At 43.5% G+C, this 25,702-nt stretch overlaps 2 protein-coding genes across 3 annotated transcripts; both read left to right on the top strand.

Moving 5' to 3' along the window:
• Window positions 1-439: 439 nt before the first annotated feature.
• Window positions 440-14,553, top strand: tulp4b (TUB like protein 4b). The gene is made up of 16 exons (XM_086094823.1): window positions 440-544; window positions 1,052-1,270; window positions 2,379-2,648; window positions 2,927-3,055; window positions 3,717-3,878; window positions 4,254-4,434; window positions 4,585-4,692; window positions 4,830-4,987; window positions 5,108-5,332; window positions 5,426-5,660; window positions 7,013-7,136; window positions 7,448-7,592; window positions 7,826-7,919; window positions 8,292-8,435; window positions 8,666-11,862; window positions 12,830-14,553. The coding sequence occupies exons 2-16, from the start codon at window positions 1,253-1,255 to the stop codon at window positions 12,944-12,946; spliced, it is 5,307 nt and encodes a 1,768-aa protein (XP_085950949.1). The 5' UTR covers window positions 440-544; window positions 1,052-1,252; the 3' UTR covers window positions 12,947-14,553.
• A 611-nt stretch (window positions 14,554-15,164) lies between these two features.
• Window positions 15,165-25,631, top strand: slc18b1 (solute carrier family 18 member B1). 2 transcript variants are annotated; one of them, XM_086094827.1, is made up of 13 exons: window positions 15,165-15,357; window positions 16,128-16,252; window positions 17,706-17,801; window positions 17,893-17,966; window positions 19,035-19,182; window positions 20,870-21,026; window positions 21,806-22,044; window positions 22,109-22,200; window positions 23,801-23,896; window positions 23,980-24,054; window positions 24,852-24,945; window positions 25,113-25,162; window positions 25,349-25,631. In XM_086094827.1, the coding sequence occupies exons 1-13, from the start codon at window positions 15,315-15,317 to the stop codon at window positions 25,401-25,403; spliced, it is 1,344 nt and encodes a 447-aa protein (XP_085950953.1). In that variant the 5' UTR covers window positions 15,165-15,314; the 3' UTR covers window positions 25,404-25,631. The 2 variants fall into 2 exon arrangements, with proteins under 2 accessions (XP_085950953.1, XP_085950952.1); XM_086094826.1 differs by having other exon boundaries at window positions 16,125-16,252.
• The last annotated feature ends 71 nt before the right edge of the window (window positions 25,632-25,702 follow it).

Genomic DNA, 25,702 nt, shown 5'->3' with positions numbered 1-25,702 from the left:
ACATATCAAAATATTTTCATTTTCGAGTTTGCCAACATTATGGTGGGCTTATTGAAGGCTACATTAGCCCCCCCCCCCTCCCCTCCAAAAAAAAAATAATAATCACATTTTAGGAACTACTTTTCCTCCTTGTGAAAATATTATCATTAAAAACTGGAGGATGCCCAGTGGGATAAATTGTCTTTTGTCTTTAATTTTAATTTCTACATAGCACAGGTTGCCAGTTACGCGAAAACCCCCATTTCCCTCTCATGTGAACCAAACTCTGATTAAAAATGCTCTAAAATGAGATTTAACCACGCAAAAATCGACCTCACAAGTACCTCAGGCACATTGACATAGTATTTTTCAGCTCAGCTGAGTCAGACTTGCAATTCGGCGTGCAGTGAATGCGTCTACCAGGCTGATGGCAACCCGCGCGGGAGGCACAACCCCCTCCTCACCCTCCCATAAAAAGTGCGCAAATAACGGGGGAGCGGACTGCAAGGCAACACACGCTCGCTGCAGCCAGCCAGCGTCTGGGTCGGGATCGTCCACAGCACCGGTACGTACGACTGCATCCTGCTTGTCCTTGGAATACATATTGCCATTACTGTGGCTAAATGCCGCTGGTCTTTTATTATTTTATTTGTTTTCCAACGTGAGCATATCTGCTGTAACCCCCCCCCCCCCCCCTCCCCCACACCCCCACTCACTCAAAACGCGAATGCACGTAATTTCTCCTGTGAACATGTATGAGGTGAAAAAATGATGATCTGCATGTGAGGCATTCATTCGGCTGTGTGATGATGTCAGAATGAGATGTACAGACTGTGTTAGTACCCATGGAGACGGGCCAATTCTATCAATGCGGAGGTGCTGTTGCATAGAGACAGTGAGACACACACACATTATATATATATATATATATAACAGTAACTCAAGGTTGATGCAGCTGCGAATAATGATTATTCAACATGAACGACATCCCTCATCCTGTGGACTGGATATAAAAAAAAAAAAAATCTTCTTCCTTCTCTCTTATCTAAATAACAATTATCCATTGCAACAGGAGCAAGACAATATGGGATGGCCTGTGGCGTCAAACTCTGAGCTGAATGGTCGCCAAGCCCTCTCTACCTGCCGTCTACCCGTGAGTGACTGAAGTGAAGATCAGACAGAGAGAAAGCCAGCAGATAGCCAGCGTCCACCTTGAGGGCTTTTCATCTGAATGGAAACATGGACGCCTTCCACGGAGGCTTTTTGACTCAACATGTCCAGAAGCTATGAGGTAAGTTAGTCACGCTATTCTGCAAGCATCGCGCTCGCATAGTCAGCAGAATCTGTCAAAAATCTTAAAAATGACATCAACACAGGCTCTGGGTAACAGCTATATGGTCGTCCGCATAGTTTGGAATACATCGCAAAAGGAAATGATGTCGGCTAGGCAGCTGTTGTTGAACGACCAGTTGTAAAGGGGGAAGGGATGAAATAAGCCCAAATGAATACAGGTTCTAAGTAAAGCTATGCAGTCATCCCCATAGTTGACGCATCCATCAGCAGTAAATCCAGGTTCAGGTAAAGCTAAGCAGCTGTCCACATTGTCAGTTGAATCTGTCAAAAACCTAAGTCGACACAGATAAGCACATGTTCCAAATAAAGCTATGCGGCCGTCTGCATAACCGATTGAATCTATGTCATCATAATTGGTTGAATTAAGGAAACTGAATTAACTGAAATACTGTATGTAAATCAATGCAGCCATCAACATGGTCATTTGAATCCATCACAAATCAAAATTCTATGGAAAAATGCAGACTTTAGATAAAGCTACGTGGCCATTGGCGTAGCCAGAAAAATATGTGTGTGTGTGTGTGTGTGTGTGTGTGTGTGTGTGTGTGTGTGTGTGTGTGTGTGTGTGTGTGTGTGTGTGTGTGTGTGTGTGTGTGTGTGTGTGTGTGTGTAATGTGATGTGAATACTGATGAATGCAGGCTCAGGGAAAAGCTATGAGGCTGTCCGAATAGACCTTAAATTTATCAGAAATCAGATAAATGTCTGCTCTGGATAAAGCTATGTGGCCACTTACATAGTCATTTGAATTTGTATCAGAATCAATGTAAATGTACACAAACACTGATTCCGATAAAGCTATGTGGCAAAAGTCGAATAGTCGGTTGAATCAGTGAAAAATTACTTATTTGAAACCCTGCGCCTGTTTTGAAACCCAAACGTAACCCTAATTTGAAACCCTAAACCAGAATTTGAAACGCTAACGTTCACCCAGCATTCAATTCTGGGCCACCTGTAGGCTACCGTTCGCCGTTTGTTTGAAGTGTACCTAATGAAGTGTCCAGCGAGGCTGGCCTAACATGACCTGGGGCGGCGTGTCTCCGTGCAGCCGGGCCACTCAGTAGGGATGTTGGCGGCTGTGGAACACGGTCCCATCCTGTGCAGCGACTCCAACATCCTGTGCCTGTCGTGGAAGGGCCGCGTGCCCAAGAGTGAGAAGGACAAGCCCGTGTGCCGCCGGCGTTACTTCGAGGAGGGATGGCTGGCCACGGGCAACGGCCGCGGCGTGGTGGGCGTCACCTTCACCTCCAGCCATTGCCGCAGGGACAGGACCACCCCGCAGAGGATCAACTTCAACCTCAGGGGACACAACAGCGAGGTACAACGTACACACACTCTTGGGCGTTTTAGCATGAATACCAAAAGGTACCAAATGAACAGATGGCTACCAAAGCATAGAACAGAAAATGAAAAGAGGGCACTAAATGGAACAGAAATGTACCAAATGAATGAACAAGAGGGTAACAAAACAGAGAACAGGAAATTACATCATCGCATGCACACATTGATTTGACCACGCAGATGCTAACCTAAATAGCATGCGGCTAACAACTCGTAGATGTGAGTGATTGTTTTTGCTACGCGTTTGCGTCATAGGTAGTGCTGGTGCGCTGGAACGAACCGTTCCAGAAGTTGGCCACGTGTGACATGGAAGGAGGAATTTTCGTGTGGATTCAATACGAAGGAAGATGGTCGGTGGAACTGGTCAACGATCGGGGAGCCCAAGTAAGTCTTTGCCGTTGAGTGCATTCACTTCAAGGACACACAAGTACAGTAGCTTGAACAACTGGGATAACACAAGTTACCATGCAGTGCTCTACTTTCACGCTGATGTTGGCAAAAAGTGAATCAATAGGTAACCCTGTGTCAAATTTTTGTCCGCCTTCATGTGGTCAAATGGTCCATAACTATGCAACCCTAGGTCAAGTTTCTACGGTACTACTACACTTTGTCAACAATTTGGTTCAGTTCTTCATTTGCAATATGTTGACAATCACTTAATTCCTATGTAACGATGTGTCATCTTTATGATCCAGTACTCAGCTACTTTCATCAACGTTGACAAAAGATCCGCCACTATGAAACCATGTTTCAGTCTTTTTGGTCTAAGTACTACAATTTCATTGTGAAGGTCAATTCCTTTCCAACCATGTGTCAAGTTTTCGGTCCTTATGAACCTTGTGCCAATTTATCGGTTCAGTGGTCCACCTACACCATAAACATTGACAAAAGGTCAACTCCTATGAAACCATGTGTCAACATTTTTGTCTGTTACTCTTCTGTCGTCAGCAATGTTGACAAGGTCAACCACGCTGGGAACCATGTGTCAACTTTTGGGCCCGCAGTGTATCATCCCGCGTTCTGACCGTTGTACGGTGTGCTACAGGTGAGCGACTTCACGTGGTCCCACGACGGCACTCAGGCTCTAATCGCCTACCGCGACGGTTTTGTGCTGGTGGGCTCGGTCAGCGGGCAGCGGCACTGGTCCTCTGAGATCAACCTGGAGAGCCAGATCACGTGCGGCATCTGGACGCCCGACGACCAACAGGTCCACACACACACATCCTCCCGGTTCTATTCTTGTGGGGCCAACTCATTGACATAATGCATTTCCTAGCCCCTTCACCTAACCGCAACCATTACAAATGATTGCCTAAACCTAACCTTAACCCCAACCATATCCCAATTCAAACCTAAACTCTAAAACCAAGTCTTGACTCTCAAAAAGAGGTTTAAACTTGTGGAGCCCAGCAAAATGGCCCCACAAGGACAGGTGGGCCCCACAACTCTGTAAAATCGCGGAATATTGGCCCCACCATGTAACAAAGGGGAGAGCACGCACACACAGTGGATACGGACCAAGCCCTGCGGCAAATAGCAAAAACCGGTATGAAGCTGCACTAACATACGAGGCGCATTTCAGGTGTTGTTCGGAACGGCCGATGGCCAGGTGATCGTGATGGACTGCCACGGCCGCATGCTGGCGCACGTGCTGCTGCACGAGTCCGATGGGATCGTAGGCATGTCCTGGAACTGCCCCGAATTCCTGGTCGAGGACAGCACGGAGAGCGACACCGACTTCGACGACAACTTCCTGCCTTTAGGTACTGGGGCCACAATCTTTTGTCTTTGTATATTTAGGGAAGCACCATGTAAGGAATCATAATCATGCAGTGACAGCAGCTGACGTGTTGGTCAAAAGATCAATTCTGGACAGGCTACTATTTAGTGAGGCTTGTTGTTCTTTCGTCTAGTGCGGCGAGTGAAGCCTTTGTTGACGGTCACCTTCTTGTCGGGAGAAATCAGCTTGATGAACAACTACGATGACCTGTCTCCCGCAGTCATTCGCTCGGGTTTGAAAGGTATGACCACATTGGAGTCTACGTATCATACAGTACATCTGAGGAGTAGTCACTTCCTCCACAATTAGCGTCTTTATGGTCTTGCTCCAAAATACTGTACATGGCTGGAACATAAAATATTCCCCCTGCGTTTCCAGACGTGGAGGCACAGTGGTGTTCCCAGGGCGACCTCCTGGCCGTGGCCGGCATGGAGAGACACGGGCTGCCTTCCGATGCCGGCGTGAACAGGAACGCTCTGGTTAAGTTCTACAACGTGCAAGGGGAACACATCTACACACTGGAAACGCCTGCGCAGGTACCAAAGTCAAAACTTTAGCTACTTCCTTTGAGTCAGCAATCTGGTCGAAGGTTCTGACTAAACAGAACTCCTGGTACCCTGACTTGATACTGATTAAAGTTGCACTGGTGGTTTCAGAGGCCCATCACCACCATCTGCTGGGGCCACCGGGACTCGCGCCTGTTCCTGGCATGCGGTCCGGCCCTGTACGTGGTGCGCGTGGAGCACCGTGTGGCCAGCCTGCAACTGCTGTGCCAACAGGGCATCGCCAGCGCCCTGCGAGAGGAGAAGGATGTGGGCAAGCTCAACATGCCCTCTCTGCTCTGTTCCTACGTCACCACCGCCTTCATCCCCACCATCAAGGTGCTGCCCGACAATTACCCTCCTTTCCACAACGAGACCATTTGAGTTTGGTGGCGTGCCAAACTAAAGGCTGCGATACGTTTTTTGTCATAGCCCCCGATTCCAGACCCCAACAACATACGGGACTTTGTCAGCTACCCGACGACGGGCAACGAACGGCTCCACTGTACCATGAAGCGGGCGGAGGACAGCCCCGAAGCTAGTGGTCCATGCTACACCTTGTACTTGGAGTACCTGGGAGGGCTGGTGCCCATCCTGAAGGGCCGGCGCATCAGCAAATTGAGGCCTGAGTTTGTCATTATGGATCCCAAAACTGACAGCAAAGCGGGTGAGTAGGGTGCACTTAAGAAAACCACATTGGATTGATTAAATCGTTTCTTTTTAGGAAAGTGCAACATCAGTTGTTTGACTTATTTGTACATATTCAATTAGCTGCATTGTATTGCATTCATTTACAAGAACTAAATCATTGAAGTAGGATGTACAGATGTAACAAGACACATACCTTTCATCCATAGGATGTTCTCTCAAACATTTTGGTTTTTGCCAAATCATTTAGATGTTCTTTCTGGTCCACAGTGGTTTTCTCTTTGGAACACTGCCAATGGATGTCATTTTTGCCCAGTCTCTTTATTATGGTTGAGTAGGTTGATTATATTCCCATTTCCAAAATAAAGAGGACACTTGTCCCGGCCTTGAAATTGTGGTACCAGTTGCAGTTATACACGCCTATTATTCACGCAATGCCAACTGGACATTTTCATGAATTTATAAAACCCCGGATGGCCAAACAGGACGTAAGAAAATGGTCTATCCTCCCAAATGAGGGCGTTTGGTCACCCTATTGTTAAGTCGTGAACACTGACCTTAACCGAGGCAAGGGAGGTCTGCAGTTCTGTAGATGTCGTCCTGCGTTTCTTTGTGACCTCCTGGATAAGTTGTCGGAGTGCTCTTGTAGTAATTTCTGTCGGTTCACCGCTCCAGGGAAGGTTTACCACTGTTCCATGTTTTCTCCAATTGTCAATAACAGCTCTGATTGTGGATCGCTGGAGTCCTAAAGCTTTAGAAATGGCGCTGTAAGCCTTTACAGACTCATCTGTTCTTAAATGTATTTGGATTGTGGAATTTTAGCTTTTGTAAAGATCTTTTGACCAAGTTCGTTTTGAAGTCAAGCTTGGGTGTGGTCAATTTCACTGAGCTTTCCCCAAAAAACGGGATTGGCCACAGTTAATTCATGATTTAACAAGGGGGCAAGTACTTTTTCCACACAGGGCCAGATAACTTTGAATATTTTTTTTTTTGTCAGCTCAGCGCAACCGAATTGGAAGAATAAGAATGGCTGACACAGCACTTGAAAGGCAAAGCACGGTCTCTCGTTACACTACTTTGCAACAACAAGCTCAGTCTTGATGCCTTAAACCAGTGGTTCTCAACCGCGGCCCTCGAGTATCCCTATCCAGCCTGTTTTCCATGTGTCCCACAAGCAATGCAGGTGTTTCAAACGATGAGCTAATCAGCAAGCGCCGCACGAAGCCTGATAAAGATCCTCAGCTGTGTTGGCTGGGGAGACATGGAAAACAGGCTGGATAGGGGTATTTGAGGACTGGGGCTGAGAACCAGTGCCTTAACCCACTCAACCAAAAAAAACCACCTCAACTGTGTTCTGGTGGTCCCCCTTAGAGGAGGTGTGCGTCAACCCCATGATATCATACGCCGATAGCTGCAACTGCTCCGACTCCAGCGACGTGGAGCTGAGCGACGAATGGGTCGGCAAGAAGTCACCAAAGTTCTCCCGGGGAAACAGGTAGGTCTAACTATGAATTCATACATGGTAGCTGAGCTCTGCCGTGAATAGCGAGTAATTTATGCCCCTCCTCCAAATGTTTGTAATTGCCTATATTAATAGTTTAAACCGCAAAGACACTACATACAATGATCATATTAAAACTTATTTGACAACATTACTCTTTTAAATAAATGCTATAAAAGGTGCCCTAGCTAGCCTGATGATGCTAACATTTATGGAAAATTGAATAGGAATGCAAGAAATTATCTTAGTGAATGTACTACATAATCTCGTTATCTACTGTAAATTCCATTACTTTTGCTCCATAGAATGAACTTGGAACCACGCAAATCTCCTAAACTGTCCCGCGCCCACCAAGAGGGCCAGCGGTCACCACGTTTGCCATCCAAGAAGCCTCCGCTTCGATCCCCCAGCCTAACGCGCCGGGAGTTTTCCATGGACGGACTCACCGAGGTATCACACGCGCTATCTGGCCACACATTGCATACCTCAGCAAAAAAAGTACTAGTGGGGGTCTTTGGTTTACGACCGTGTTCTATCTTAATTGATACATATTTGGGTGCACCGATAGTAACCTCCAAAATGTAAGTCGAGATTGTCATAAACCTAGGTCCCCCTGTACAGGATTTTTAGCATAATTATGTTTTTTTGGGTTTATGACTGTCTTCCATCATTGTACTCTCTAGCACAATTACCTGGCTCAGGTCACTTCCAACATCTGGGGGACCAAGTTCAAAATTGTGGGACTGGCTTCGTTCTTGCCCGCCAATCTCGGTGCAGGTAAGTGTTGTAAAAAATAAAAAACAGAACTTAAATTTTAAATACATCATCAGTACTTTAGTTCATCGTCATTTTAAGAACTGAATGGCACAGGCAAGTACAGTTTGAACAATGTAAATTATTATGCGACATAAATGGCAAAACGCCAATGACATTTTTTTTCACATTGGTGTCATGCACAAGGCAGTTTGGCCATAAAAAATCAGGATGATTTTGAGATTTATAACCCCTTTCAGATCAAGTCTGTAAAGTCGGTCAGATGAAAAAAATATGAACATTTATCTTGTGTTTTTGGGTGTGCAGCTACTTAATACAATATGGCTAAATCAACTCGTCAACATGGTCAATTGTTGATGTATTTGTGTGTTTCAGTCATCTACAAGACAAGCCTGCTTCACTTGCAACCGCGGCAGATGACCATTTACCTCCCGGAGGTGCGCAAGATAACGCATGACTTCATGAGCCTGCCCGTGTTCAACTCCAACGTATTCAGCGAAGACGAGGATGACTTGCCAGGTTTATCATGCATCAACACCTGATATGTATTTTGTTTGTCAAAAGCAGAGATGGGAAAGGAACTTGCACTTAAGTAGAAGTAAAGATACTTGTGTTAAAAAACAAAACAATGGTGAAAGTAGAAGTACCTGAACTGATTCTACTGCTGAACCCTTAAAATTTTAAAGTACAGAAACAAAGTATTTATACCAATAGCTATAAGGCACTGACAGCTTTGTCTCTCTGTGAAGTGATGGGCTCATCGTCAGGAGATAACCCGCCCTGCACAGTCAACATCCCCATCGCTCCCATCCACAGCCCGGCTCAAGCCATGTCGCCAACTCAGAGCATTGGCCTGGTCCAGTCTCTCCTGGCCAATCAGAACATTCAGCTTGATGTCCTTACCAACCCCACGACAAATGCAGCGGCGGCTGCTGCAGCGGCGGCCGCGTCTGTCTCCGTCCCTGTTTCCAACCACAACCCAGACCCCCCCGTTGCCGCACCGTTTCCTGTTCCGACCAGATACCCAAACCCTGGACAGGTGATCTTCAACGGGCTTGAGATGGGTCCGCTTCTCCCCGGCACGCTACCTCCCCCGCCACCGCCACACCATCTCCCGCCCCAGCCGCGTTCACAGCCGCCTCGGCAACTGCAGCAGCAGTCCAGGCAGCAGCCGCAACCGTCGCAGGTCCAGCAGCAGCAACGCCATCATCTTCAGCAGCTTCACCACCAGCAGCCTCCGCATCAGCAGCAACACCAGGTCCAGCAGCACCAAAAGATGCCGCAGAATCCACCACCGGTAGCGGGGGACCACCAGTTTCAGCAGCAGCAACAGATCCAACAGCAGCAGCAGCAAATGCAGATGCAGCATGAACAAATGCAACAGCAGCAGCAGCAGATGCACCAACAGCAGCAGCAGATTCGCCAGCAGATTCAGGAGATGAGACAGCAACAGCAGCAGCTCCAGCAGCAGCACCAACAGATCCAGCAGCAGCACCAACAAATGCAGAGGCAGCACCAGCAAATGCAGCAGCAGCTGAAGATGCAAATGACGTTGCCCCCAGCACCCACCGGCTACCCCACCATTTCCCTGCAGCAGATACATCTCCTGCCCCCACTTCCTCCACCGCCCACCACCGAGCCCAGACTGGATCGAGAGCACATGTTGAAGCCTAGCTTGCCCCGGACTTTACCCCCTTCCTTTATTACCAGAGATGGTGGGACTGTGGCGATTCAGGTGAGGAAGGTGAATCCTCCTCCTCCGTACCCGGGTACGGTGGCATCTGCGGCAGCCACAGCAGAGGCAACTGCCCAAATACTGGTCACTAACTGCGATAGCCCCACCATCCTGGCTCCGGAAACCTGCCTGAAGAAAGACGACTTTTTGCTTCAGCCGGTGAGCATACAGTACCCGACGCCTCTAGGGTATGAAAGGATCACAACGTTTGACAGCAGCGGTAACGTGGAGGAAGTCTGCCGCCCCCGAAGGCGCCTCATCCGCAACCAAAATGCATACACTGCCCACGGCTCGGCCACGCTAAAGGTAACCTCAACGGAGAATAAAAAGATTAATCTTCCGTACAGCTCAGCAACACTCAGCCGTCTGTCAGTTCCACGGTACTCCATACCGAGCGGCGACCCGCCCCCTTATCCCGATCCGGCCAATCAAGTCCCGGCTACCCTTGCTCCTCCACCGCAGAGAATGGAAAGCAGTCTGATCCATGCCACTCTGCGCCGCGACCGCCGCGACGTGACTCTCAAAGTTCCAGCCATGATGGACAGCTCCAGGACACTTCCCACCAAGGCCAAGATGAACAGCACGTTTGGTTTGACCTACCAGCAGAGGTTGCCCACAGCACTGTATACTTGCACCCAGTGCAGCAGTAACAGTAGCAGTAGCAGTACCAGTGTTAGTGTTAGCGGCGGTGGCACATCCAGTAGCGGTATTGCGGGTGGCACAGTGGTCAGGCAAGACTTCCCCCCAGGGAAAGGAGCACACCATAGCACAATCATTGTGCACTCCAAAAGCGCCTCCCAGTCATCTTACAGCCTCCTGGGATCCATGGACACCAGCCGGGACAGAACTGTGTACGTCAACTCCGCCTTCACAGAGGACGAGACTCTGAGTCAGCACTGTCACCTGGACAAATCAGTCCAGCAGATGACCCTCGGTGACGTCGGCCTCACAGCAAAACGCCCCCCGCCGTACCAGTGGGACGCCTCTGCTGCGGAGGAATTCTGGCTTGCCCCAGAACAAACTATGCTGCCCCCCCCGCCACCCCCTCACAAACCCCCTCCTCTCATCCTCGGCCAGGCCCAGCACTTGGATGTGACACGGCTACCATTTGTCCTCACAACTAAACCGCCGTCCAGTCCCAGCACAAGCACCCTCACATTCCCATCAGGGTACCAGATATCCCTCTCCCCCTTCCCTCCCGCTGTGGGCCACGGTAGACCCCCCATGCAGACCTTACAGAACCCTCCGCCGCAATGTGCTCCAAACGAAGTGGTTCTTCCTGTTCCATTTGCTCAGCAGGACTCCAATTTGGTTTTATCAACAGGGTACTCCACAAGCCTAGCTAACTTGGCATGCTGCACCCTGCCCCCGATGTACCCAGGGACTAGCTCCTGCGCCGGACTTCAGCTACATCCTGTCAACCTGCATCCCTGGAACCCATACCCCTGCCCGCCACCCATGCAGGACCCTCCCGCACCTCCCCTTCCAACCAAAACTCATCAGATATTAGAGAAGCCCATTCTCTCTCCACCCCCTCCAACTGCACCACCTCCACCACCCCCTCTTCCTCCCCCACCACCACCAACAGAGTTACCCCCCTCTAAATGCACCACAGAGCATCTGGCGGAGTCTGGCAACAGCTTTCCGGAGTCATCGTCTCTCAACGAAAGTCCTGTGACTCAGGAGTCGGACCGGTTTAACAAAAAAAGCCGCAAGAGACTGGACAGCCGAGCCGAAGAGGCCAACATGTCCTCTGTGTCCAGAAAGGATGGTCGCACACTGTCGGATTTCAATTCTCTGATTGCCAGCCCGCGCCTGGGCAGCAGAGAAAAGAAGAAGCCCAAGGGACCCCGGGAGCAGCTCAACAGAACTAAGAAGATGAGCCGGGCCGCTAACGAATTCCAGGACAGCTCAGAGAGTGAGCCGGAGCTTTTCATCAGTGGCGACGAACTGATGAATCAGAACCAGAGCAGCAAGAAGAGCTGGAAAAACAAGCGTAGCCTTCGCATGGCCAGCGAGCTGGAGGAAATTAAATGCCGTAAGGCCAACGAACGGGAAGACCGCAGCTTAGGCAGCCAGGGCTTCGTCTACGTGATGGCCAACAAGCAGCCTCTGTGGAACGAAGCCACGCAGGTCTACCAGCTGGACTTTGGAGGACGGGTTACGCAGGAGTCTGCTAAGAACTTCCAGATTGAGCTGGATGGTCGACAGGTAATTTGATGGATTGATGGAAGTCATAGCTGGAAAAATTGTTATTTGAACCTCTGCCTTATGGTCCGGAGATCCAAAGATATTCTATGTTTATTGGGTATGATGGGTTTCTTCCCACATTCCAGCTGTCTACATGTGCCCCCCAATTCTGACTCTAAAAGCCAGTTGGGATACGCGCCAGCTCACTTGCAGTTCTAATGAGGGAAAATCCTTATAGAAGATGTAGGGATGTCACAGTTGGCAACATGATTGTGGAGTGATTAACAAGTCTGTCTCCCAGTCCGAAGAACCGTGTTTGAATCACAGCTCTCCGGGTGGTCCGGCTTCTTACCACAAAAGACGCATTGGAAGTTGATTCAATAGGCTACATTTTCATGGAGTGTGAATGTCAGTGTGAGTGGTTCTTTGTCCATACTGGTTGTTAGTCAATTGCAGGCCACATATAAACAACAATTCACACTCAAATGAATGCAAAATGTAGTCTTCCATGAACCTCACATGCATATTTTGGTGATTTGGGAAACAGGATTACAAGGAGAACGTAGATTCAAACTTGGATCTCCAGACTTTGTGGCAGCCATACTAACCACTTCAGGGTCCACCAATTCCGGTCCTCGAGGTTCTGCAGGTTTGAGATGTTTCTGCCCACTAGCACACCTGATTCATATAATCAGCTCATCAGCATGCCTGATAACAATCCTGATCTTTAGTATCAGGTGTGTTGGTAGACGAAAACATGTCAAACTTGCAGGACTCCGGACCTCGAGAACCAGAATTGGTGAACCCTGCATTTTATCTTTGCGCCTTTTGCAAACTATGATTCTGAAAACTCAAGATTTCATGGAAAAAGCACTTTCTTGACCTTGATTTGTTTTGAAAGTAGGAAAAGTTACGGGCGGGGTCATTAGCTTATTAATTTGCATGATGACAATTCTTGTTCTTTAATGTTCCCCCCAAAATTCTTTAGGTGATGCAGTTCGGACGCATCGACGGGAACGCCTACATCCTGGATTTTCAGTATCCCTTCTCGGCGGTGCAGGCGTTTGCCGTGGCCTTGGCCAACGTGACTCAACGGCTGAAGTGAATTTTTTGGATTGTTTGTTTTCACTTTAATGGCGCCGACACATCATTTTAGCATCTGTTGCTTTAGCAGGTTTTCGGGCCATTTCTCACCATTTCACATGGTCACACTTATGACATGAGCACTTTGACCCCGTATGATGAATGTTCGAAATATTCTATTAAAACAATGGTCCCACGAATAAGCTACATTTTTAACTACTTCATAGTAAACTATAGCCAGAATATTACAAATTCCCATTGAAATGCAATGGCATTATTTGAGATTGAGAAGTTTTATCAAGATAGCAAATATATAACGTAGATTTATTTGTGTTTAAGTATGGTACATGCACTATGATGAATGTATTAACGAGTGTCAAGAGTTTGTATATTTTTTCTATCCATGTTACTTCTATGAAGTGGTGCATACATTATTAGTCTTATTAGTGGAATCTGGAAATTGTTATTTATCTTTATGGGGGCCTATACTCCAAAATGGTTTTTGCAAGCATGTGTATCCTGGTGAAATTGTTTAGGGGCCCCTGTAGAAAATCTCCCCCACCCCAAGACGCACTCGAGAGCATCCCCTCGAAACAGTTTGTGAAACCAACCAGTTTCACAAATCGACATAAAATTTAGTGGACATATCATAACTAGACGCACGAAAAAGTTTCAGTTGGAAGCAGCCATTTTCGGTGAATTCCAGCACTTGCACTTTGACAAACTCCTACGAGGAAATTTGGCCAAATGAGTACGGCCGATGCTAAATTGCCAAGCAGTTTTTGTTTATATCATGTAACAATTCATAACCAATTGATCATATCCAACCCTTCATGCGTACAGCTTTCATGTAAAAAAAAAAAAAGAAGAAGAAAAAAGAAGAAAAAAAAAAGGCAAAAACCCAGAAGTGACTTTGTGTTGTTGTCGTTTTTAGCCAGGTGCTTGTGTGCTTGCTACTTGAATTATTCAATTTGAATGTGTCAGTCAGTACTAGCTGTGTGCTACCAACCGCAAAATAAAATCATATGCTGCAGTTTTTTTTCCCATTACAGTGTTCCCCCTCTATTGGCCGGGGAAAGGGACAGAGCCCTGAAGCGAATAGTGCAAAAGTCTCATAAATGCCTATCGATGCCACAAGATGTTGGCAAACCACTTTTTTTTTCAAGACAATGCTTAAAAAAATTATAATCAGTGAATAGCGAATATGTGGTGGAACACTGTACAGTTATGCATACATTTATACTTTTGCACAGATAAAGGTTTGTTGAGTATGTGAACATGGAAACATTACAACAGGATTCAACATGAGATATTCATGCGTTTAGGAGATTAACTGTTCGATCCGGTGCTAATGTACAAAAAAAAAACACGTGCTCATTATCTGTAAAGATTTCCATTTAATGTCATGCTGCTCTATAGAGTTTTCAGTGTGTGTGTGTGTGTGTGCGTGTCTGCGGGCGCGTGTGTCGGTGCTCTGCAGTATTGAGTTATGATATACAGTAATGTTAAGTTTACTTTCTCTTCCTAATTTGTGTAAAGAAGCAAGTATGAGCTGTAACCATAGATTTACATTTGACACGGACCCATAGATTGGACAAAATAAAATAAGAAAGATTTCTTCCAAACGTTTCTCATTCTACTGTCTTATTTGGTTTCCAAATCTAAATGCTGGAGCATTCCAACAAAGCTTATATTTCTGTAAGATAAATTAAATACAGAAAAGGAAGCGTTCATAGGGTTGCTTTTATCTTATTATATATTTAGGAATTATTTTTTCAAGAATGTTTTTAAAAAAAATAAATTGTAATGAATTCAACGACATTATTTATTTTGGAATGTTTTGTTTTTTATTAGGAAATTATTATTTTTCATTATTTATTTCAAAATTAAAGTATAGTATTCATTTGTATAATTAAATGTTGCCATTTCAGAAATATAATCATATTAAAGAGGATGACACACATTAATTTCTTTATACATAAAATTCATACATTAATTTATTTATACATAAAAAAACTTAAGCAATTAAAAGTCAAAAAACTAGTGACCAAAAATGTTTAGAATAGATTTTAGAATCATTAATATTTTAGTTAAATTTTTTTAAATGATTATTAGTGACAATAATGATTATCAAATTAATATAATTTATTTGAAAAATACAATGGCTAAATGTAATGAATGCGCTTTTAGTTTGAAGGCCTTCCCGGAAGTGTCCGCTCAAACACTGTTTTGTCTTGACTCAGGAAGTAATAGTAAAGCAAGCGATGTTGAACGTGCGTGTGCGTGTGTTTTCGTGTGTGCTTGTTAATGTCAGCCAAAGTCCCTTTTGTTTTTCTATTTGAATATCGCAACACCTTGACACCAACACGCTGGAAATCGTTCACAAAGGAATGAAAATGCAGACCGAAGAAGAAGCGGACCTTCAGGCAGAAGGTTGGTTACTTTTACATAAGGCGATTTAATATGTGGCAGCACGGTGCAGTGTGGTGATGATCAAAATCTAAATGTGATTTCGTATTGCGGCTTTTCTGTTTGTAGTTGTAGTTGTAAAAATAATAATAAGAATAATACAGCCAATAATACAAAACTCGTCCAAAAAAAATAATATTCTTGAAAAGTTTCTTTAGTTCCATTCAAAAAGTCAAACTTTCATAGATTATAGATTCAGGGCCCACAATTCAAGTGGTTTTAAGTATTTATTTGTTTATTTTTACATTATTTGGGCTTCCAGCTCTTAAAACCCACAAAAGCAGGATGCCAAAAAAATTTGAATAATGTGAAGAAATCACTATGCATACTTCCCAGTGTTTTGTATGGGGGGAAAAAAAGAGGGATGGTATGTCAATCTTCAATAGCTGGTTGGATTCTCTTTGCCTTAACCACTGCTTCGATGTGCCGTGGCATTGCCTGCCGGTCCTGGAAGGCCAGGATTTCTTGCCGCTTGCTGTCAGCTCTTTGATCGAGGCAGTGGTTAAGGCCAATATTGGCGGTTATTGAAATAGTGAATTTTTAAAACCATGGTAAACCATCAAACCGGTAATCGGCCCATGCCTGACAAGTGGTGCAGTGCAAGATGTTTCCCTAACATCATGAGTAATTAATTATGATTATTATTGCTCAAAAATAATCATGATTATCATTTTGGCTGTAATCATGCAAACCTAAAATGCATGCATAACTTTGTCATTTTGTTTGAAAAGAAGAGGAACCGAGGGAGCCCCCAGCAAGGATGACAAAGCAGCAGACGCTCACCCTGATATCCATGGCATCGGTCAACTTCAGCTCCATGATCTGCTACTCCATATTGGGACCCTTCTTCCCCATAGAGGTACATACAGTACAGAAAGGCTCTCTTCACCCCAACCCCATAGAGGGATTAAGGCTTGCTTATTTGTTTAACACACATTGATGCCTACAACTCAGCCCTGTCAAAGTGCACTGAGTCATAGTACAAAATCCAAGTTGTATTCTTACAAGGAGAAAGTTGTAGGCTATATGTTGTAAAATATGTTGCCACTCAATGCATTATAATTCTTAATGTTATATGTATCTACCCAATTATTCAATAAGTCAAAAATGTTTTTTGTATTCACAATAAGTCAATTATCAATGATAAACTAATAAATAGTATATTTTAATTATACTATGATGTTTATGATGATGTGACAATGTTTGTAAAAATTTAGTTTATTTATTTTTTTACTGTTATTATTATTTCTAATGAACTCACCAAATATTTAATAAAATAAGTTAATCAATGTACTGTACATAGAAGTATTGCTTAGGTTTTATGTTGTATTTTATTATTTACAATATACCCATTATTTAATGGGATAAACAAAAAAATACATTGGAATTAACAAATGTTAGGTGGGGGAAAATATTATTATTATTATATATTATATTATTATTTCTAATGAACTAACCAATTATTCAATAAAATAAACAAGATAATCAATGTACTATATATAAGTATTGTTTAGGTTTTCAGTTGTATTTTATTATTTACAATGCACCAATTATTTAATGGGTTAAACAACAACAACAAAAAACTACTTTGGAATTAATGTTAGGTGGGGGTAAAAATGGCAAAATGAATGCAACAAATATGACGGGATTCTTGATCATGTCGATGCTCAGTGGGCTGGATTACAAACGGGAGCAGTCTGTATTTCGTTTGTTCACCGTTTTGCCCCAAGTGTTAAAGTGTACCCAATAAATTGTCCGCTTCTTTCCGCGCTCAGTGGAGCAAAAACAAGTGTGGGCTAAGCTAATCATCTGGATAAAATTCCACAAAATAAAGCCAGAGAGTCGTGATTGGCCACCACGGCCGCCGTGTGACCCTGCGTAGGATGTGCGTCACGTCACATACTGTAAATGTGGAGTAGATCCCCAGATAGGCTTGAAAATCAGTAATAGAGTTCTCGTGCTCGCTGGGGTAATTAATAAAGACGCACAATAAAACCTCCTCAATTGGCTTCTAGTGAATTATTCTTTTATTCTCCTCACTGGACACCGAGGTGTGGCAGGAGGTCGATTGGGGCTGCCGTGAAATGTCAGTCAAGGTCCTGAAATAAGATTATAATTAACAGCATTCTGTCAGTGCTTGTGTTTGTAATCAAGGGAAGAAAGATCCTAAGATAGATCAACTCTAAGAGGCTTTATGCTACAACTTTGCCCATGCTAGTTTAACGCTAACCGCAACAGACTGGCTAACAATTAGCATCACTAGCTAGTGTAATTGAAATTAATTTAGGTGTGAAATGAATGTTTGCGCCCAGGCAGAAAAGAAAGGCGCATCTCAGACAGTGGTGGGCGTCATATTCGGCTGCTACGCTGTCAGCAATTTGATAGGCTCATTGATCCTGGGCCGATATGTAAGTACAACATGTTCCCCCGGCACGTTGGATGCGTTCATCCGGTACACGCACACTTAATGTGCAATAATGTTCTTTTGTCTCTAATTAGATCGTTCAAATCGGCGCAAAGATGATGCTCATCACGGGACTATTTGTGTCGTCAGGCTGCACCATTCTCTTCGGGTGAGGATCATTTATCAATTTGGGTCAGGATTTTTTGTGTGTTAAAGACCCGCTCATTATCTTCAAGTCAATTAACTACCACATGTACCCCTAAATGCTATAGGGAAAAAAATTATAAAAATGTCTTATTATAGATTATTTTTCTATTTATGTAAAGATGTGATATAAAGTTGCATTTTTCTTAAGAAAAAGAACGTTACAAAAACAAGCGGTGTGTGTATAAAAAGTTTTACTCTTATGAGAATAAAGTAGTACTTTTTCAACAACAACAAAAGTCATCATATTTACAAATACAAAGATGTTTTGACGGGTTAAAAAATCTGAATATTACAAGACCAAAGAAGCTGTTTGTCAAAGTAAAAAGTTGGAAACTTACAATTTAAAGTCACATTTGTAATCTATACAAGAACAAAGACATGTTTTGTAGGGAGGAAAATCGTAATCTGATGATAAAATTAGTTGTAATCATTACCAGTTCAAAGAAGAAAAAGTTTTAAGCTTGTAAAAATGAAGTGGTATTTCTTTCAAGAAGAAGGATTTGTCATTCAAGACCAAAAATTGATTTTGTCGGGACAAAAAGTCCTAATCTTACATGAATAAACATGCCTTTTCATGGAAAGAATCATAAATGTAAAATAGTAAAAGTCATAATTGACAATTATGTTTTTATAAATCGTTATGTTTACCTTATGGATTTTCTGAGACAGAAATTTGTATTCTGACTAAAAGTAAATAGTTTAAGAACCATTGGTTTAGTATGTTTGGTTTAATATCATTAGGCTTATAGCATAATTGCCCGAGTCATTTTTAACTTTGTTACCAAATCAATAAAAAAATACCAACGTGCTTGCTAAAAACAGTTTCTTCTTATTTTCCAGAAACATTCAAATATGACTTAAGCAATTATGCTATGGGTATGTAGGTATGCACTTTTCTTTAAACGATACAATTTAATTTAATCCTAATGATTTTGTGGTCAAAAATTACGGCTCGCAGACCCCCGGGGGTCCCCAGAGCCCAGTTTGAGAACCACTGCCCTAAAGGACTGCTATTGATTTCTCCTGGCAGGCTGCTGGACCGAGTTCCCGCCGGTAGCGTTTTTATCGCCTTGTGCATCATCGTGAGGTCAGTGGACGCGGTTGGCTTCGCCGCCGCCATGACCTCTTCCTTTGCACTCTCTGCGAAAGTATTCCCAAACAATGTGGCGACTGTTTTGGTGAGTGTGGACGGCCCTTTGTCTCCGCCTGGCATGTTGTTTACACTGCACGATCACGAGCGCTAACGTTTCAGAGCTGCTTTTGCATTCCCCGTCGGCAGCTGCCTTGGGAAAAACGGTCGCGAGTGGAAGCATGTAAGCATTAGTGTGTAGGGGAGGTACGAACTGGTCGGGTCTGATCAATAGGGAATCTGTTATGGGGAAGCAGTTACCACTACGCAACAGTCAGATTGATAAAAATCCACGTGATCAGCAAAAATGGTAAGGTTTCTCAAAAATTGCAGCAGCAGCTCATTTAGCCAGCAAACTAGTCGGGATTGGTAAGTAGCGAAATCTGTCATCACAGGAAAAATCTAACCTCGACTTAAACTCTTATATCAAGCCATTAAGTCTTATTGATCTTGTTTTGAGAATTATATAGTATGCAAGAGCAGAATTTGTTAACTTTAAAGATTATTAATATTGTTTTAAGATGACAGTATTTGTCTTTTATTTCTTACTTGGTTTGTAAATCCTAAAAATGGTAAATTTTCATGCACAATAAGCTAAAATGCTAAAAGAGTATGTGACAAAGTTTATCATTAAAGTATTAAATATCCACACGATTGTTCAAATTTTTTAGGCTTTTTTATATGGTTGTTAAACCAGCAAGGTAGTCGGGTCTGATCAATTGGGATTTGGGGATGTGAACGCTGCAACTACACAACAAAGTGATAAGTTAGAGTGTAAAATAAATCCATGTGATCACCAAAATTCGCAAGGCTTCAATTCAGTCAGTTTTGCCTGGAAACTAGACGGGTCTGATCAATGGCAAAATCGCTGATGGGAAAAGCAGCCGTTGGTAGGCAACAGTGTTAGCTATTAAGGGGTTAAAAATCCACACGCTTGGCACAATTTTTGGTGTGCCATTTATACAGCAGCCCGTTTATCCAGCAAACATAAATAACTAAATGGTTGGTCTGATCAAAAGAGCAAGTTGTGATGCTTTCATGACAGATGTCAGATCCTTAAAAGTCTATGATTGCCAAAATTCAAAATGTTTCAATTTATACAGCTGCCTGTTTGGGCAAGGTAACTACTCCATTTATGTAGCACATTTCATATACAAGGCAACTCAAATGTTGTTGTTTTTTAGCCACAAGTCGGGTCTGATCAAAAGGGAATCAGTGATTGGAAAGCACCAATGACGCAATCAAGTTAGACATTCGAGTATCAACAGCTCACGTGATCACCCAAATTCCTAAGGCTTCAATTTGGACAGCAACCTGTTTTAGGCAACAAACGAGCGTTTTGGTTCTTTCATGGACGAGACATGTTGTAGCGTCAGCACTGTTGGCGAACAGCTTGTTAGAAACGTGATGTGATAAAAACCGATTGGCCACGGCGTATTTGAAGCTCGTTATATGGAGTGTCTTATATGGGACGACGCGCATCAATCGAATCGTCAACCTAAAGTCAGCAGGGGCCTTTAGCTAGACACGGGTTGTGATCTTTTCCGTTGCATATTGTCTATTGTGTCTTGTCAGCATGGTCATGTGGAAAATGTGTTCGTGTGAGAAGCATGTGAAGCAGAAGGGCCCAACTACGCATTCACTAACTGCTTTCACTAACTTTTAACTCTTAAGGTTGCGCTCTTGTCTTCCTGGTGTTCAAGTATAAATGCCGGATGTCGCTCTTTTCCTCGCAGGGAAGTTTGGAAGTGTTTACGGGTCTGGGCCTCATCCTGGGTCCTCCGATCGGAGGCTGGTTATACCAGTCCTTCGGATACGAGGTTCCCTTCATGGTGCTCGGATGTTTCCTGTTAATCATGGTGCCGCTCAACATCTACATCCTTCCCTCCATCGGTATAACACTTAAGCTGATCCCATATTACATTTGTTTTTTTTTAGTTTAGCCTGTTTATTAGCAAGCGATGTTTGGGTCTGATCAATATGGACTCAGGGGGGGGGGGGGGGTGGGAAATCAGGGGCGGCGACACAAAGTTGGTCTTTAGAGTGTAAAAAATACACATGATTGTCAAAATGCTTATGGTTTTTATTGATATAGCAGCCTGCTTAGTCAGCTAGTCGGGTCTGATCAATGGGGAATCCGTCATGGGAGAGTAGTGATGACAATGCACAAAGTCACACTTTCGAGCGTTAAAAATGTATAGTACATGACTGGCAAAACTTAAAAAGGCTTTACTTTAGACAGCATCCTGTTTTGCCAGCAACTAGTTAGGTCTGATATCACTAAGGAATCCATGGAGTAAACAAAAATCAAGAGAAAAAAAATCGTCGTCACACTGTTTGAAATTCAAATGATCGTCAAAATTTGTGAAGCTTCAATTTAGACCACGGTCTGTCTAGCCAGCAAACTAGTTGGGTCTGATCAATTGGTAATGATGGGAAAGCCACAACTATGCAGCAATGTTAACCATTAGTGCGTTGAACTGAAAGTAAAGCTTCAAATTACACAACAGCCTGTCTAGCCAGCAAACGAGTTAGGTCTGATTAGCAGAGAATCTTTGGTGGGAAAGAATGGATGACGCAACAAAGTCAGACGTCACAATGTTAGAAATCTGTCAAATTTGTAAGCCTTCTATTTTGGCAGTAACCACTTATAACTGCCTGCCACTTCACAGATGCTGCTTCCTCAAAGAACTCCTTCTTCAGCCTTCTCAAAAACCTGAAAATCGTCCTACTCTGCTACGTCATCTTCACCCTAAGCTCGGGTCTTGGCTTCCTGGACGCCACCTTGTCCCTGTACGCCGTCGAACAGTTCAAACTGTCCACCGGCTACGTGGGTCTGATCATGCTGGGTCTGTCCTTCCCCTACTCACTGGGCTCCCCGTTGATCGGCTTTTTCACAGATAAATACCCGGTGAGTATCAAAAGCCATATCTTCTTGTCCGTCTTCTTTTTAAGCATACATCCTTTGTTTTTAGGCGTCCAGGAGCTGGTTCATGGTGATCGGAGGCATCGCTACGGCTGCCAGCTTCCTGTTGCTGGGGCCTGTCCCGTTCCTTAAGATACCAAAGTACTTTGCCACGATGTGGAAACTCAACTCTGTTTATGAAGCACTTTACAACCAACCATAGCTGGAACTAAGTGTCGTACGCAAATCAAACTCACAATCAAATGAAGTCCAAAATGCACAGGCAGCCAGTGGATTTTCAGATGGAAGCGTCCTTAAATCGTTTTTCGAGCCTAGAAACCTTGGCTGGAATACTTCCCAGCTTCCTTCTTTCACCCGTCCTTCCTTCTTACTACCGTCCTTTCATACCATCCTTGTTTCCAGCCTTCCTTTGTACCATATGTCCTTCCTTACTTCATACCTACCTGTTTTCCTTAAGTTAAGTTTAACCTACTTTTGATCCATCCCTTTATACTTTTTGAATCATAGGGGCCAGGGGGAAATCTTGACCCCCCCCTTCCCCCCAAAAAACTGTGAATCTTCCCTAATGGTACCAAATATGGAAACATTAGCTTCACTACCATTATTAACCCTCATCCTACCGTGTGGGGTCTATTTTTAACTCATTTGCTCCCCAAAACGTATAAAAACGTTTTAAATATTGCCATGGTCCCAAAAATGTATTTATAAGTTTTTCATGTTTTTTTTTATGCTAGAGCAGGGGTGCTCAAGTTCGGTCCTCGAGAGCCCATATCCAGTCTGTTTTCCATGTTTCCCTCCTGCAGCACAGCTGAAATCTAATGATCAGCTAATCAGCAAGCTTTGCAGAAGCCCGATAACGATCTTGACCATGAATCAGGTGTGTTAGTGAAGGGAAACATGGAAAGCAGGCTGGATAGGGGCTTTCGAGGACCGAATTTGAGCACCCCTGTGCTAGGGCATACAGAAGGCTTTGATGCAGCCTCTAACCTGAAGAGGACGCTTAAAGCCATGGTAGTGATTACAAAAAACAGACAGCAGGTGGCAGCAGAGTATGAGAGATCAATCAGGGCCATGTTGCAAAAAGGCTTTCCCCCCCAGTGTTTTAAACAGATTTGTGAATAATTATGAACTATTTTCTAATGCTAATTGCTGCATAACAGAAACTGATTGAAATATACTTTTTTTTCCTGATGAAAGAAGATACTGTAATATTTTTTGGGGTATGTTTCATGTTTTTATAGCTATAATACAATATTCTGTGGGCCTTGAAAAATCAGTCAAAATCCAGTAAAACAGCCGTGAGCGAAGGGGGTGGTGGCTTTGAGTTAAAAAAAATTATACTTCTTTGACTTTGGTTTGAACTCCTTCAAAAGCTGCAGCTGATTAGCATACCATTTAAAATGCCTCCACAAAGGAGGTTAAAACCCAGGATTAGGGCAAAATCCACATTGGCCTCTTTTGGTTCTTATTGTATATTATGAAAACGCGTTATTGTTTTATCAATATCATAATACATATGCAACATTTCACTTTTCAAACCTTGCACCCTCTTCTGCCTTTTTTGTTTGCTTTTTTCCATTTTCTTTATTTGTCATTTATTTGTCTTAACTGTTTAAAGACTTACTACAGTATATACTTGACATGCAACATTTGAACCCTAAAGTTACACATTAGGTTTACGTTTATTGCCTCTTCAACGCTTCAACAATGTGTGTGTGAAGATGTCAATCTACATTCTCAGACAACTATGGCTGCTGGTCGTCATGCTGGGGGTAATCGGCTTTTCCCTGGCCATGACCGCCATCCCCATATTCCCGGAGGTCATCAAGTGTGCTTAGTGAGTGCCTGGGGCATGATTTTCACTGTTTTACGTTTTAAAGCTGAAGAGATCATTGTTTTACTGCCTTGTTCCTTCTGCAGCGACAGTGGGTTCGAGGAGGGACTGGGCACTCTAGGAATGGTATCGGGGTTGTTCGGAGCCGTTTGGTCTACTGGGTGAGTTTTGGCAATCCACATAATCAGCAAATGTCAAAATACTTCTATTTATACAATATAGTAGCGTGTTTAGTCAGCAAACTAGTCGGGTGAGATAAATTGGTAAAAGAAGGATTGACGTAACAGAGAGAAATCAGGACATAAGGCTTCAATTTACACAGCAGCCAACTTGGCAAGGAAACGAGTCGGGTCTGATTCATAACGGGTCTGATCCATAAGAGAATCCATGGTGGGAAAGCAGCAACTACACAACAATGTTAGATGTCAGTGCGTCAAAAGTCCACATTTGGCAAAATTCATAAACCTTCAATTTATAGAGCAGCCTGTTTTGGCAGAAAACTAGTCGGGTCTGATCAATAGGTCATCTGTGATCGGGGAGAAGCAGCGACTACAGAACAATGTTTAACGTTTGCGAACGTTAAAAATCCACAATTGCAAAATTTATAAATCTTAAATTTTATACAGCAGCCTGTTATGCCAGGAAACTAGCCAGGTCTGATCAATGGGAAAATCAGTGATGTCAGGTGTAGGGACAAAATTAGACTTAAAATCCTTAAAAATCCACGATTGGCACAATTTGTTGGGCTTAAATTTACATGGAAACATGTTTAGCCAGCCAGGAAACTAGTCGGGTCTGATCAATAAGAAAATCAGATGATCAATCATGAAGTGTGATGTCTGAATGTATAAATGAGCAAATCTTACATTTTATACGGCAGCCTGTTTATCCAGCGAACTAGTCGGGTCTGCTTTAAAAATGACCTGGTGTAAAAAGTGTGCTTGTGCCTGCTTTCCAGGATGTTTTACGGCCCCACCATGGGCGGGTTCGTCACACAGCGCTTGAACTTTGAGTGGGCAGCTGCCATCCAAGGAGGCTTGGCCTTCATGGGTGTAAGTTGAATCCATTTAACCTTTATTCATTTCTTTTTAATAGACCCTCCCTTGCACTTCACGAGTTAACCTTTAAATAAAATGATGACTAACTCAGAGAATTTAAGAAGCTCATTTAAAGGAAATCCAGTGATTTCCCATTTGTTGATGATGTGATGTGTTGTCAGGCTTTCCTGCTGGGGCTCTTTTACGTCTCGCATCCGGCAGTGCCGCAAAGGTAAACAACCTGCTTCAACATTACAGATACACAGCATGTGCTGAAAGGAAGTACACACTTTTTCTTTTTAAGTATTACAACTTGCGGACTTAAAGTTGAAAATATTTTCCGTTTGGAAATACTGTCAACTTAATTAAGCTGTCATAAATAAAACTTTGCTTACGTGTTTGTTTGTTTTTTTTCCAGGCTTTCTGATAAGAAGCAACAAACTGACGAGAGACTTCCACTCTTGGATGAATAAAATCTTGTAAAATACTTGAGTAACAATATTTCCTAATAAGATAAATGCCCAACATGCGTGAAAGGGTGTACCTACCGTTTACCAGCAGATGAATGTCACATCACACACACTAAAAAAAAGTTCTGATTATTCTGTGTACAAGTCCATGTTGAGGAATAATTTCAAGGCATTGTATGCTGGGACTTTTTTGGGGTAATAAATAAATCTTGTACATATGTAAATGTTTAAGTCAGCCGACTCCCTTGTACTTTTATGCGCAGGGCATCCAGAAAGTATTGATTTTTGGTTGTAGAAATAAT

This window comes from Leptonotus elevatus, chromosome 14, assembly GCF_054856555.1.
Source record: "Leptonotus elevatus isolate MCC_2025b chromosome 14, RoL_Lele_1.0, whole genome shotgun sequence".
NCBI classification, from domain to species: domain Eukaryota; kingdom Metazoa; phylum Chordata; class Actinopteri; order Syngnathiformes; family Syngnathidae; genus Leptonotus; species Leptonotus elevatus.
This window is presented reverse-complemented; position numbering and strand designations above follow the sequence as displayed.